This window comes from Schistocerca serialis, chromosome 1 (genome assembly GCF_023864345.2).
Source record: "Schistocerca serialis cubense isolate TAMUIC-IGC-003099 chromosome 1, iqSchSeri2.2, whole genome shotgun sequence".
NCBI lineage: Eukaryota > Metazoa > Arthropoda > Insecta > Orthoptera > Acrididae > Schistocerca > Schistocerca serialis.
In genome coordinates this window covers 119083455-119097960 of record NC_064638.1, presented here as the reverse complement: position 1 = coordinate 119097960, position 14506 = coordinate 119083455, and the positions used below count along the sequence as shown (strand labels likewise).

At 38.2% G+C, this 14506-nt stretch overlaps 1 protein-coding gene across 1 annotated transcript in view; it reads left to right on the top strand.

Annotated features, from left to right (window-relative positions):
- LOC126463579 (baculoviral IAP repeat-containing protein 6) overlaps window positions 1-14506 on the top strand; it is a 314074-nt gene that overhangs the window by 175347 nt on the left and 124221 nt on the right. Inside the window, 2 exon segments of the mRNA XM_050096169.1 lie at window positions 3484-3713; window positions 11069-11225. Coding sequence (XP_049952126.1) covers window positions 3484-3713; window positions 11069-11225 — 387 coding nt within the window.

The following is a 14506-nucleotide window of genomic DNA, read 5'->3' as shown; positions in this document are numbered from 1 at the left end:
ACATCTTTTTACACTTCCTGAGTCCCATGAGAATCTCCTCAGTTTTCCTATCAGGAAGTGCTCACATCTTACAGTCACATGGTAAACTGGATGAGGCATAAACAAGAAACACAATCTGAAAATACGTTTTCTAAAACTGTTCTTTTTACCTTCCTCAAGATCTCTTAGCATCATTTGTACTTAATTTAATTACCTTATAATGAATGAAAAGGGTTGAAGTACATGTCTTTTAAGTTGTGAATTGAATGTTCAAACAGACAAAGGGCTTGCAGACGCTTGTTGTTTGATACATCCCACAGTATCTCATGTTGGCATCTGCCAGTCATCTTCAGGTGAGCTATCAAAAACTTACGAAGACTTGCTGCAATACACAGTATACAGCATGCAGTGGGTATTCCATACATTCATCAGAACCAGGTTGATAGACATGTCACACTTCCTGGCAGCAGTGTCATCACTGGTGGAACTGTGGAACAGCTGTACTCTGCATTACCACTCGCCGTGGCCATTGGCACACACTGTCGTCTTCGATTATAACAAATTGTGGAGATGATGGGGTTCTGTGCGCTGTCCAACTGTTAGCTGCAGTCACAGTTCATCAGCTTCTCCTCCAGGTGTATTTCCACTAATTCTTCAATAATGCAGACCCAAAAAGATGTTTTTGTGTTCAGAATCATACTCCATTGAATGTTCAGTGGAAATACAGTGTGCAGCAGTAGAAGACTTGCTTAGTTGTCCGAGGCGAGTACATTGTTGAGGTTCAGTTCAACATTCTTTCACCATAAGTGTGATCTGTCCTATGTAAGCCATGCCACACTGACAAGGTAGTTTGTAAATTCCGGCCTTCCGCAATTACAAGTTGTCCTTCTCTAATTCCAAAAGATTTACAGTCGTAGGTGGGGGGCAGAAAATCATTTTCAGCTGAAATTTATAGAGGAATCTTGCTATTTTAAATGAAATGTTGCTGACAAAAAGGAAGAAAATCTACAGAGTTTGCTGGCATGTTCTCTTCTTTATGCGTTTCCTGAGTCTTGGTTTTAACTGACAGTGTCCTGTTAATTTGCTAGGTGGTTAATCCGTTTCTTCTGAACACTGTTTTCAGGTGGGCGAGCTCCTTAGGCAATCTATCCAAATCTGAGACAGTGAGAACTCTTTGTAAAATGTAAACTTTCACAGCTGGAATTGTCACAATTAATAAAATATTCCAGGCTATTATGCCATGGTCGAAGGGATTTCACTTTGAAAGCTGTCGTTTCATCCCCATCTGCAGAGGACATTTTCAAGGGGGTTGTAGCTTTGGCAAATGTCCATTTCTCGCCTTGGTTCACTGCAGGGTGTGAATTGGACATTCGACAAAGCTACGCCTTGAAATTGTCTCCTACAGTTGGGGATGAAACATCGGATTTTAAAGTGAAATCCCTTCGATCATGGCATAATAGACTGAAATATTTTGTTAATTGTGTGAAGTGCGATTCCTGTGTATGAATGTTTTAAGCATGCTCATAGCTTGCAATGGATGATAACTTGATGCTTTCAAATACAAATCAGGATGAGTGGACATATGATCAACTGAATTCCCCCGAGAGATAGCATTCTTTCGTCTAACCAAGACGTCCAAGAAAGGCAGACATCCACCTTTCTCTACTGCCATAGTGAATCAAATGTTGTTATGAATGGAGTTGAGGTGGTGATGAAACTCCATCAGTTTATCTTCTCCATGAGACCACACTATGAAAGCATTATCCACATGCCTCCAAAATATGTTTGATTTAAGGGCAGATGATTCAAGTGCTCTCGCCTTGAAATCCTCCATAAAAAGATTGTCCATCAAGGGATACAGAGGGCTGTCCATGACAGTGCCATCAGTCTGTTCGGAATATTCTTGTTTGAACATGAGGTAGGTTCAGGATAGTGTGTGCTGAAACAAAGCTGTGAGCCCACCTGAAACTATTTGCCAATTAGTGTCAAAGAATCTGCAAAAGGGAGCTATGTAAAAGGTGGTACCACATCAAACTGTGGTCAGAACTGCTTAGGCGGAGAGCCCCAATCTATTGATAAAGTTAGCTAAGTTACAGATGCGATGTGAGCATTTGCCGATGAACGGTACTGCAAAGGACAGTTGAGTTCCACAGTTCCACCATTGAGGTGCTGCCACCAGGAAGTGTGATCAGTATGTCAACCTGATTTTGATGCATGTACAGAATACGTGCAGAACTACATATATTGTGGAACGGAGCAAGTCTTCATCAGTTTTCGGTGACCAACTTGAAGATGACTGGCAGGTGCCCATTTGAAATATCGTGGGATGTATTAAACGACGACTTCTGCAATGCTGAAATTTGTTTTAACATGTCTTAAAGTTACTGGAACAGAGAGAAATTATCGTTGTTGATGTATAACTATGGAATGACAGTTATAGAACCTGATAGGTTAGGAGTGCTAGAGACTTTTTCAAAAAGATTTAAGAACTTTTCCTAGTGCAGGAAAACAAGTTTAAATTGCTGTCAGTTTCAAAATGTTTTATGATGACTAGCAAAAGAAGTTAGCCATGGTCTATTATGCTGCATGTACTTAAATCTTGAAATCTATCATTCAAGTAATGATCACTTTCATCCTGCCCCCTTCCCTGATTTCTACACAGACACACTGTGAGATAGAGATAGATAGAGAGAAAGAGAGAGAGAGAGAGAGAGAGAGATATGATTGTTAAGTCAGTCATATATATTTAAACCAGTAGCAGTGTGTGCCGTGAAATTACAAGTGAACTAAGTTACCTTGTTTGAACTGATGTGCTTCCCTTTTTACTGTTTCCACTTGTTAATTATGTGATTGTGTATGTTTCTTCTGTCAGTGACAGGATAACGTTTTTCAGTATATTAATATTTTAACTATTGCTCTATGTTAAAGGTTTCTATTCCATGGCTAGTTGTATATGAAAATTGTTTAATTGTACATTGGTTTTCCACAAAATGTAATTTTAAAAATATTTTAGATTCAGTCTCAGGTTAGACATGATATCATTAACAGTTTTTGACTTCAAGTTGTCATCAGATGCTTTGAGTACATTACATAGTGAGTTCCTCTTCAGGCCTATTCAGTTGTTGAGTTACTAAACATAAAGTGTTCAAATCATGTAATAATTACTTGGAAGTAAGTCAAAAATGGTAATGATACCACTTGTATGGTTCTAGCTGAAATACATAATTAAAAAAATTACAAAAGGCAGTCACACTGTTTTCTTAAGACAGTTTGCCTTTTCTGTGTAAGTAAATAAGACTGACATATTGACATATTTTTCATCATCATGATGCATTGCCATTTTCTGTAAATAAGAAATACCAGTCACATTTTACACTTGAAGTTTGAAATTATACTATTACATCTTACCCAAAAAGATTTTATTCTAAAATAGAATATGGTTTTGTTTGGAGGGAAGTAATTATTTCTACTCAGTACGTTCCTCTCTGGTTTATAATTTTTCAGCAAATTTGGCATACAATTACATTTTGAGCTCAGAGAAAGTGCGTTGCAGAAGTATATCGGAACCTTCCATTGGCACAAATGATGCTTCTTCATGTTTTGGAGGCCTTTTTGCATCAGTACTGGGAAGTGAATCAAAACAAAGTAGACCAGCTACTTGGGATGCTTTATTGTGTAATCTTCTGAAGTTATGCTGTCACATAGTGCAGACACCATTATCCAACAATAATGAGGTATGTGAGAATTGGAAATCATTATGCATCATACTTTCCTGTTGTGCGTGCGCGTGCGTGTGTGTGTGTGTGTGTGTGTGTGTGTGTGTGTGTTTTAGGGGGACAGATGTGCATTGTTTTTTATGGGTTAAATTACAACTGCCATTGTGTTTTGCAACTGCAAATCTGAATTCAATATCCCTCTTTTTGTAAATCGTATCACATTCTTCCCTGACTGTATTACTTAATGCAAGGAAAGGTTCTTAAATAAATTTTAGAGGAAACTTTATCTAATTAACACTTCTATTCATTTCATTTATTTCACAGTTCGCGATGACATAAGTCATTAGACATACCTATGCAAAACTACTGCCTCATTAACTGTACACATTTAATGACATTTGCCCATAAGACTGATACATGAATTTGTGCTATAAAATGTACCATTGACATTTGTGTTTTATAACCAACAGGTGAGAAATATTAATATTTACAGTGCAACATATGCTCTCTGAACTTGTATCTGAAACAAAGACAGCTCTTGCCTTGATACTTCTTTGTTTATACATTTATATAGCATATCTTTATCATATTCTTTCAGTATCTTGTGGTTATTTTGAAGCACTGTTACAAGCTGTTCCTAATTGATCCATTTACTAAAGCCTTTGAGAAATAATGTGTAGCCACTGTTTTTCTGCCAGGGTTCAGTCCAGTGTGCTTTGACCATGTCACTTCACATTGTTCTACTTGTGTCCAATGTGTGGAACTGTATAGCTTTATTTGAATCAAGGGCGAAAGGTGACTCACCCGTCTGTTGTGTTTCCTTGAACTGCTGATTTGGCTGCTTTGGGCCACCATAACATTCATCTCGTTCACATTATGTAAAACTGAAAAAAAACTTGTGATATTGCTACAGAATCTTACATATTTTTCTACATCTAAATCATTCACAAATATCTCACCACAGATATTACACACATACAAGGGAACCACGGACCTTGCCATTGGTGAGGAGCCTTGCGTGTCTCAGTGATGCAGATAGCCGTACTGTAAGTGCAACCACAACAGAGGGGTATCTGTTGAGAGGCTAGGCAAATGTGTGGTTCCTGAAGAGGGGCGGCAGCCTTTTCAGTAGTTGCAGGGGCAACTGCCTGGATGATTGACTGATCTAGCCTTGTAACATTAACCAAATTGGCCTTGCTGTGCTGGTATTGTGAACGCCTGAAAGCAAGGGGAAACTATAGCCATAATTTTTCCTGAGGTCATGCAGCTCTAGTCAAATGATGATGGCATCCTCTTGGGTAAAATATTCCAGAGATAAAATAGTCCCCCATTAAGATCTCTGGCCGGGGACTACTCAGGAGGACGTCATTATCAGGAGAAAGTAAACTGACATTCTTATCGGAACATGGAATGTCAGATCCCTTAAATGGGCAGGTAGGTTAGAAAATTTAAAAAGGGAAATGGATAGATTAAAAATTAGGTATAATGGGAATTAGTGAAGTTTGGTGGCAGGAGGAACAAGACTTCTGGTCAGGTGAATACAGGGCTATAAATACAAAATTAAATAGAGGTAACACAGGAGTGGCTTTCATAATGAAAAAAAAGTAGGAGCATGGGTAAGCTATTATGAACAGCGTAGTGAATGCATTATTGTAGCTAAGATGGGCTCTAAGCCCACACCTCCCACAGTAGTACAAGTTTATATGCCAACTAGCTCCACAGATGATGAAGAGATTGAAGAAATGCATGATGAGAGAAAAGAAATTATTCAGATAGTGAAGGGAAACGAAAATTTAATAGTCATGGGGGACTGGAATTCAGTAGTAGGAAAAGGAAGAGAGGGAAACATAGTAGGTGAACATGAAATGGGGGTAAGAAATGAAAGAGGAAACTGCCTGGTAGAATTTTGCACAGAGCATAACGTAATCATAGGTAACATTTGGTTCAAGAATCATAAAAGAAGGTTGTATACATGGAAGAATTCTGGAGATACTAAAAGGTATCAGACAGATTATATAATGGTAAGACAGAGATTTAGGAGCCATATTTTAAATTGTAAGACTTTTCCATGGGCAGGTGTGGACTCTGACAACAATCTATTGGTTATGAACTGTAGATTAAAACTGAAGAAACTGCAAAAAGGTGGGAATTTAAGGAGATGGGACCTGGACAAACTGAAAGAACCAGAGGTTGTACAGAGCTTCAGGGAGAGCATTAGGGAACGACTGACAGGAATGGGGGAAAGAAATACAGTAAAAGAAGAATGGGTAGCTCTGAGGGATGAAGTAGTGAATGCAGCAGAGGATCAAGTAGGTAAAAAGACAAGGGCTAGTAGAAATCCTTGGGTAACAGAAGAAATATTGTATTTAATTCATGAAAGGAGAAAATATAAAAATGCAGTAAATGAAGCAGGCAAAAAGGAATACAAATGTCTCAAAAATGAGATTGACAGGAAGTGCAAAATGGCTGAGCAGGGATGGCTAGAGGACAAATGTAAGGATGTAGAGGCATATATCACTAGGGGTAAGACAGATACAGCCTACAGGAAAATTAGAGAGACCTTTGGAGAAAAGGGAACCTCTTGTAAGAATATCAAGAGCTCAGAAGGAAAACCAGTTCCAAGCAAAGAAGGGAAAGCAGAAAGGTGGAAGGAATATATAGAGGGTCTAGACAAGGGCGACATACTCGAGGGCAATATTATGGAAATGGAAGAGGAAGTAGATGAAGATGAAATGGGAGATATGATACTGCGTGAAGAATTTGACAGGACACTGAAAGGCCGAAGTCGAAACAAGGCCCCAGGAGTAGACAACATTCCATTAGAACTACTGATAGCATTGGGAGAGCCACCCCTGACAAAACTCTACCATCTGGTGAGCAAGCAACAGGCAAAATACCGTCAGACTTCAAGAAGAATAAAATAATTCCAGTCCCAAAGAAAGCTGGTGTTGGCATAGGTGAAAATTACAGAACTATCAGTTTAATAAGTCACGGCTGCAAAATACTAACACGAATGCTTTACGGACAAGTGGAAAGACTGGTAGAAGCCGACCTCAGCGAAGATCAGTTTGGATTCCGCAGAAATGTTGGAACACATGAGGTAATACTGACCTTGCGAATTATCTTAGAAGATAGATTAAGGAAAGGCAAACCTACATTTCTAGTATTTATAGACTTTGAGAAAGCTTTTGACAATATTGCCTGGAATACTCACTTTCAAATTCTGACGGTGGTAGGGGTAAAATACAGGGAGCAAAAGGCTATTTACAATTTGCACAGAAACCAGACGGCAGTTCTAAGAGTCAAGGGGCATGAAAGGGAAGCAGTAGTTGGGAAGGGATTGAGACAGGGTTGTAGCCTCTCCCCAATGTTACTCAATCTGTATATTGAGCAAGCAGTAAAGGAAATAAAAGAGAAATTTGGAGTAGGAAATAAAATCCATGGAGAAGAAATAAAAACTTTTGAGATTTGCCTATGACATTGTAATTCTGTCAGAGACAGCAAAGTACCTGGAAGAGCAGTTGAACGGAATGGACAGTGTCTTGAAAGGAGGATATAAGATGAACATCAACAAACACAAATCGAAAATAATGGAATGTAGTCGAATTAAATGGGTGATGCTGAGGAAATTAGATTAGGAAACGAGACACTAAAAGTAGTAGATGAGTTTTGCTATTTGGGGAGCAAAATAACTTATAATGGTCCACGTAGAGAGGATATAAAATCTTGACTGGCTACAGCAAGGAAAGCAGATCTGAAGAAAAGAAATTTAACATCAAGTATAGATTTAAGTGTCAGGAAGTCTTTTCTGAAAGTATTTATATGGAGTGTAACCATGTGTGGAAGTGAAACATGGACGATAAATAGTATAGACAAGAAGAGAGTAGAAGCTTTCGAAATGTGGTTCTACAGATGAATGCTGAAGATTGGATGGGTAGATCACGTAACTAATGATGATGTACTGAATAGAATTGGGGAGAAGAGGAATTTGTGGCACAACCTGAATAGAAGAAGGGATCGTTTGGTAGAACATGTTCTGAGACGTCAAGGGAGCACCAATTTAGTATTGGAGGGCAGCGTGGAGGGTAAAAATTGTAGAGAGTGACCAAGAGGTGAATACACCAAGCAGATTCAGAAGGATGTAGGCTGCAGTATGTATTGGGAGATGAAGAAGCTTGCACAGGATAGATTAGCATGGAGAGCTGCATCTGGGCTGAAGACCACAACAACAACAACAACGTGGGAAGATCATAAAGTAACACTCAATAATTTTACTACCAAAAGGTTTAATAGATAACAAAATAAAAAAGAATCACAAATGAGCTTACATCTTTTACCTTCTTTTCTACATAGTCACCAACATTCCAACACATTTCTGCCATTGTGGTGCCAGTTTTAGTGTGTGTCCTGTTTGTGTAAGTTATGTGTCCTGTTTTGTGTAAGTCCATTTGGCTGGGGTATAGCCATTGGTGGACTGCAGATTTCACTTCCACATCTGTCTCGAAGTGTTGGCTGGCCAGGAATTTCTTCATGGGGCCAAACAGATGAAAGTCCAATGGCAGAAGTTCCAGACTCTGTGGTGGTTAAAGTGTTGTTATGGAGAAGTTTGACACAATCAGCATTAATCTTGTGACATTTGTTGTGAAGGGCATGATGCAACTTAACCAAAGTTTTAATGTAGACTGCACCATTTACGGTGGTCCCATGTTCATAAGTCCACCAATAACACACCATGCATATCCCAGAACACTGTCACAAGCACTTTCTTAGCAGAGTGAGTCACCTTCAATGTTTTTTGGGCTGGAGAACCAACATGTTTCCAGTTCCAAAGATCTGCTCAGCCTTGGGCATGCAGTGGTACACCCACGACTTGTCACTCTTGACGATTCCTTTTGGAAAGTCATGCCCTTCTGTGGCATGACACACAAAAAGATTCAAGCTTGTCATCATTCCGTTGCCCTTGTGGTTGTCTGTCGCGATAAGGTTCATAGTTGCCCATGTTGGTCATTCAAAATCGTTGCCTCAATGACTCTGACATGTTTTGGGGTTGCAACTGTTACCAGCCACCTGGAGCATGGCAAATCACTTAGGGTTCACGTGGCTGTCTTGGAAGCATGCACACCACCTGTAAATATTGCTACAGTCCATACAGTCATCCACATACATGTTATGCATGTCGATTTGAATTTCACTTGTTTCATGCCCTTTGGCCCATAAGTATGTCCCGCAGTTCGGGCTTCTCTAGCTAGAGCAGCACATGAAAACAAAATAACCTCTTTAGTGCAAACCCCAAGGTATATCGTTGCGATATTTCAATATTCCAGCTCCATTTCCAGGAGAGAAAAAAAATTATTCTGTGTTACTTTCTGATCCTCCCTCATAGTTAATTTCATAGCTTTCAAGCAGTTCGAAATCCTTAAATATAAAAACATGGCAAATTTTGTAAATCAAAGCTGTACCAGAACAGTACTGCATGACATGGCCCATGTAGCACGGGGTTGGTCGCAGAGTTGGTGTAAGGTAAGATCAGGATGTTCTGTGGAGTAATGGGTAGCAGAATGCTAGTTTGGGGAGACAGAAATAAATTTCACAAGGATATTTCTCAACTGAGAGCAGGTAGTCAGCACCCTGGCAGAAAAAGTGGTACAGCAGTTCCAGTCCAGAATGATTCTTAGTGATCAGATGTGCTTACTGGGAGTGGTTAGTGAGAATGGTTGGAAAATGAGCCATATAGGAGGGTGTGACATGAGAGTGCTGTTTGTGGATCAGTTTTGGAAAGTCAGTGTCTGTGTAGGCCTTCATAACAAGTATACAGTTTACTGGAGAAAAGATTACTACTCACTCCAGAAGCATTTTCTGTGGCAGAAAAAACTGTACCATGGAGATTTGTTGCTGTGGAAGAGATGTAAGATATCAAAGTTTAGTTAGTGTTAAAGATTGTTAGATTTGATACAGTTGGAGGCTCTTATGGAATCATCATAGAAATGGCTGTAGATATCGAGGAAGGTAGCACATTGAACTTCTTGTAAAACAGATAAAAGATCCATGGCTGTAAATAAATAAAAACAAGTGTCTTAGCACAGATCACAAAGATACTGTCGGTATACCAAAACCAGCAAAATATTTAGGATTTTGCCTGATTGTGGATGGTCACAATTGGATAAGGGTGTGAACTGGTAGAGACAAGGTTTGATAGCATTGTTATCAATTCACGATGTGAGTGAAGGAGAGTTGATCTCTGACTAGTGTGGTAAGATTTGTGTGGAGGGCTAAAAGTTGAGCGTCTTGGAAGGACTTAAACTTCTGCAACATTAAGGTGTTGGACGTGTGCATTAACAACAGTGTAATGCGTTTACTGGATTCTGGCGTCTGTGGGATATTGGAGGATTGTTTGAGTGTGTGACAGATATAATAAATGAGCAAGGCAAGGACTGGGAACTGTGAGGCTAGAGTGAGTGGGAATTTTGTAAAGGTTCATACATCTTGTCTGGTAGAGGTATCCTGGGGCAGACACAGTAAAATAATAGAGTTGGTTACTTTTGTGTTGGTGGTTTTTGAATGCCTGTACCATTGCAGAATACTTTGTTGTTCAAGAATACTTTTTAGTAGTTTTCTGCTACGTGAAAGGAAGATGTCATTTATCATCATTTTACTTTCTATACGCCAGCACGCGTTAGAAATAACTTTAGCGTTTTGAATGGCAATAATTTCAAACAAAATAGAATACATAATTATTTTATCTGTAACAATGTGCAAGGCATGATTTTTATGCCTTTCGTAGATGAGATTGCTCAAGTGAGAAAAATTTGATTTCATTGATGATATTCTGTTGAAGCTGTTCACACTTCTTGGATTTAATGAGTGGAATGCTAATGATTTTATATGATATTGCTCTCTTTAATTGTTCAATATTCCCATAACAGTGTGTGTAGACTTTAAATTGGATGGATCTCCTGCAAGGAAGGGAATTAAATAGGGTTTGATCATTTGAACAAATGGAGGCAACAAATGTCAACATGGTAAGAGGTGACTTTTTTGCCAGATGTAAATTGAACAGTGGGAATTGTTGCTCCATCTGATTGAAACTATATATCCTTGTAGAGTTCATAAAGTTTTCCCCAGTATTCTCCAGGGTCACAGAGCATTTGTTGGTTTTGTGAGAACTGATCTGTCATGTATATATTTTCCATCTAAGTGAGACTGAGCTTTCAAGGGTCTTACATGCTGAATATCTTGGATATCTGACTTGTATAAACTTTGCAAAAAATAAAAAAAGAGAATGAGCTGATTAATTTATGCAGCATCGTTTTCATCTTGTGATGGCCAGAGGAAGTTTCTGGAAAAGAAGTGCAACTTTTATCATCTCTTTCCAGGTACCCAGGCATTCTGAAGAAAGTATGGATACAGGTGAGAACCAATTGCCTGAGAGTGAAACAGAACAGAGGGGGACAGAGACTCAACAGTCTTTTATGCAGCAGCAGAGTTCGCAACCAGAGCAAGAGCCAAAGGTTCCTTGTGCTGCAGACACAGGTGAGTTGTAGTTGTAATTTCTTTTTGAAATTGTTTATTGTTTTGGGCAATCACATAAAATTTCCAAAATGTTTCATTATCCAGATTATGTATATTTACTGTAATCTAGGGCACTGTGCACATCAACAGGATAGTTGCAACAGCTAATGAGAAATTTTACTTGTTAACAGCATCTTCCAGTAATGCATAGACTATATTGCGTGCCTTCTCAGTGAGCACTAGTACCTAAAAAAATGGAAATTCCGTCAGACAAACGCATTCTTACTGTTTTCAAGTTCTGTTTCCATGATTGTTTGGTTCTGTTTCCCTAGTAACTTTTACAGGATTCCCGGAAGTCCATCTACATGATCATGGTCTAGTAATTATTGGAAAACAACATTTTTGGGGTTTCATACCTTAATCTGTAAAGATAGAACCCTTATAACGTCATTTTGTTATCCATCTGTTCGTCAGTTTGTTTGTTAAGATCATTTTTCCTCGGGAATCGAAATAGATATAAAGTTGAAATTTATACTACGTACTTAGGTCCATGGCCCCTTGTTGTTGTTGTGGTCTTGTCTTGAGACTGGTTTGATGCAGCTCTCCATGCTACTCTATCCTGTGCAAGCTTCTTCATATCCCAGTACCTACTGCAACCTACATCCTTCTGAATTTGCTTAGTGTATTCATCTCTTGGTCTCCCTCTACAATTTTTACCCTCCATGCTGCCCTCCAATACTAAATTGGTGATCCCTTAATGCCTCAGAACATGTCCTACCAACTGATCCCTTCTTCTAGTCAAGATGTGCCACAAATTTCTCTTCTCCCCAATCCTATTCAATACTTCCTCATTAGTTATGTGATCTACCCATCTAATCTTCAGCATTCTTCTGTAGCAGCACATTTCGAAAGCTTCTATTCTCTTCTTGTCTAAACTGTTTATTGTCCATGTTTCACTTCCATACATGGCTTCACTCCATACAAATACTTTCAGAAATGACTTCCTGACACTTAAATCTATACTCGATGTTAACAAATTTCTCTTCTTCAGACCATTGCCAGTCTACATTTTCTATCCTCTCTACTTCGACCTTGACAGTGTAAAAAATTTAGGCTTGTATGTCAGTGCAATAAAAAATGTGGCTTTTTGATAATCACAAACTCACTGATAGGGGTGTAGGCAAAATCAATACATCTGCAATTGCCACTGACATAGCATGTTAATATAATGCCAAAATTAATAAAATAAATGAAAAATTTCAATAGCGAATGTGAAAATTACACAAAAAATTTCAACTTAGAAGTTAAAATTAAAAGAAAATTCTTGAAAGAATTGGAATTAGTGGGTCCAACATCTTGCCAGAATTGCTATTGATAACAAGAAAAGATAATTGAGGTTCTTGTTTCTTAGGATGAATGAAGTATACATAATTAAGTTTGTGCTGAAACCTCTGAGTGCAAGTCCTACTTGTGCTTGTCCGGTCTTTTTTCCAGTTTCATGTCACTTGGATCTTCCTCACTTTAAGAGCCAGCCCGATTTGGTGTTTATCTCTGTGTCCACAAAAAGCCAATCTCCATTATATCAGCCACTATAACTCACTTTGACACTTTTCTTAGGTTTCTACCTCTTACATTGGAAAGGCAGTCCCCATTACTTCTTAAGTATTCATGAACAGCACACGTACATTCACAAACAAAGCACACTGCTCAAGCATCTCTCCTGCCATGTGAATGCACACAGCAGGAATGAGGCAGCGAATTGGCTGTGCCTTTTGATCTACTCCAGAGCGGAACAGTATGCACCATTCTAAAAAGTTACTCATGGATGCAGTTATGTCAACTTTGTGAGTGTGAGTTGATTAGCTCTGAGAGATGAAACTATATTAGGTTGTTAAATCTTTCCAGCGTATTGGTACTCCTTCAATAATATTGGTTTAATCCATCATTTATTTTGCCATGGTCATGATAGTTGCTGTGTAAATAGTTTATTAATACTAGTGTTGTGTATGCAAGTGTCATGTTTTACGATGTAGGATTTATTTTAATGAGTTGAAACATCATGAGTGATGTGAGTTTTTTCACCCATTTCTGTCTTGCAATGGGTGTATGATATCGGCACGTGTCTTTGACAAGAATTTTCATCTTTGGTACTGATATTGTACATTAAAATAAAGGGGTAATAAATCCATTATCAAAGATGAATTTTGTATCAAATATGTAAGTGGATTACTTATCTCCATGTAAGCAGGTGACTGAAGAAAGAATATCATCGCTGACAAGGTTTTAAGTGATTAAATGTAACATGTATGGTGAAATTTAATTGTTGCGTACACAGTGCCATCACTAATCAGATATTCATACTACCCTTGTATCATGACAAAATATACTCACATTACAGGTTCTCTTGCAATACATCTGGAGTTTAGTTGTTGTTTCTTGAGTCCGTATAATGTAATACAATGCTTGAATCAGATCAGGACCTTTCATCAGACTTATCCCAGGCAGCAGTGTTCACTGGTCCAAGGGTGCTCTTTGTTACTGCTTGCAGCTATTCTAGTGAAATGTCCCATTCTGTTGTGCTGCTGCAAATTTCTTTTCATTTTTTCCTAAGCTGTGAATTTCCATCAGTTCATCCTAGCTGTAACTCTTAGTTTTCTTTTACATTGTTATTTTGCACTCGATTAATTGTGTCAGAGAATATTGAGCAGTTACATGCCTACAGTGTTAAGTGTGAATACTGCTCCGCTCCATTGTTCTTTAATCACTTCTCTGGGTATTCCACATTTGCACTTTCGATGGCGAATAAGCGAATAATCTAGAGTAACAAGACAACTTTTTTTTAGGGGGAATCTAACTCTGTAAATACCGTATGTATTAATGTATAATATTTCAATCGGACGCTTAACTTTTTGCAAAAAATAATTTTATGAGTCTTGTGAATATGCTGGTAATAAGTGTCTGTTACACGATATTGTTTCTTCAATGACTTGGACTTAAGGGGCTCCGGAACGCCCTATACTTGCAATGTTAAAATAACGCTTATAAATTACATCTTTCCTCACAAAGTATTTGAGGTAGGAAGTTGAACTTTTTACAGATTATTTATTGGAATATGGGCTACAACTTAACACAGGGATTTTACAAAATTTTAGTTCAGTTATTAAAGATAATTTTTTTTTTCAATTGTAATGAAAATTCACAACATTTTTTTTGCAATTTTTTATTTATATATTCAAAAATATACAGTTTTTTGGAAAAAGCCTGTGTAAAATTATGCAGAAGGTACTGTGTAACATTTACTG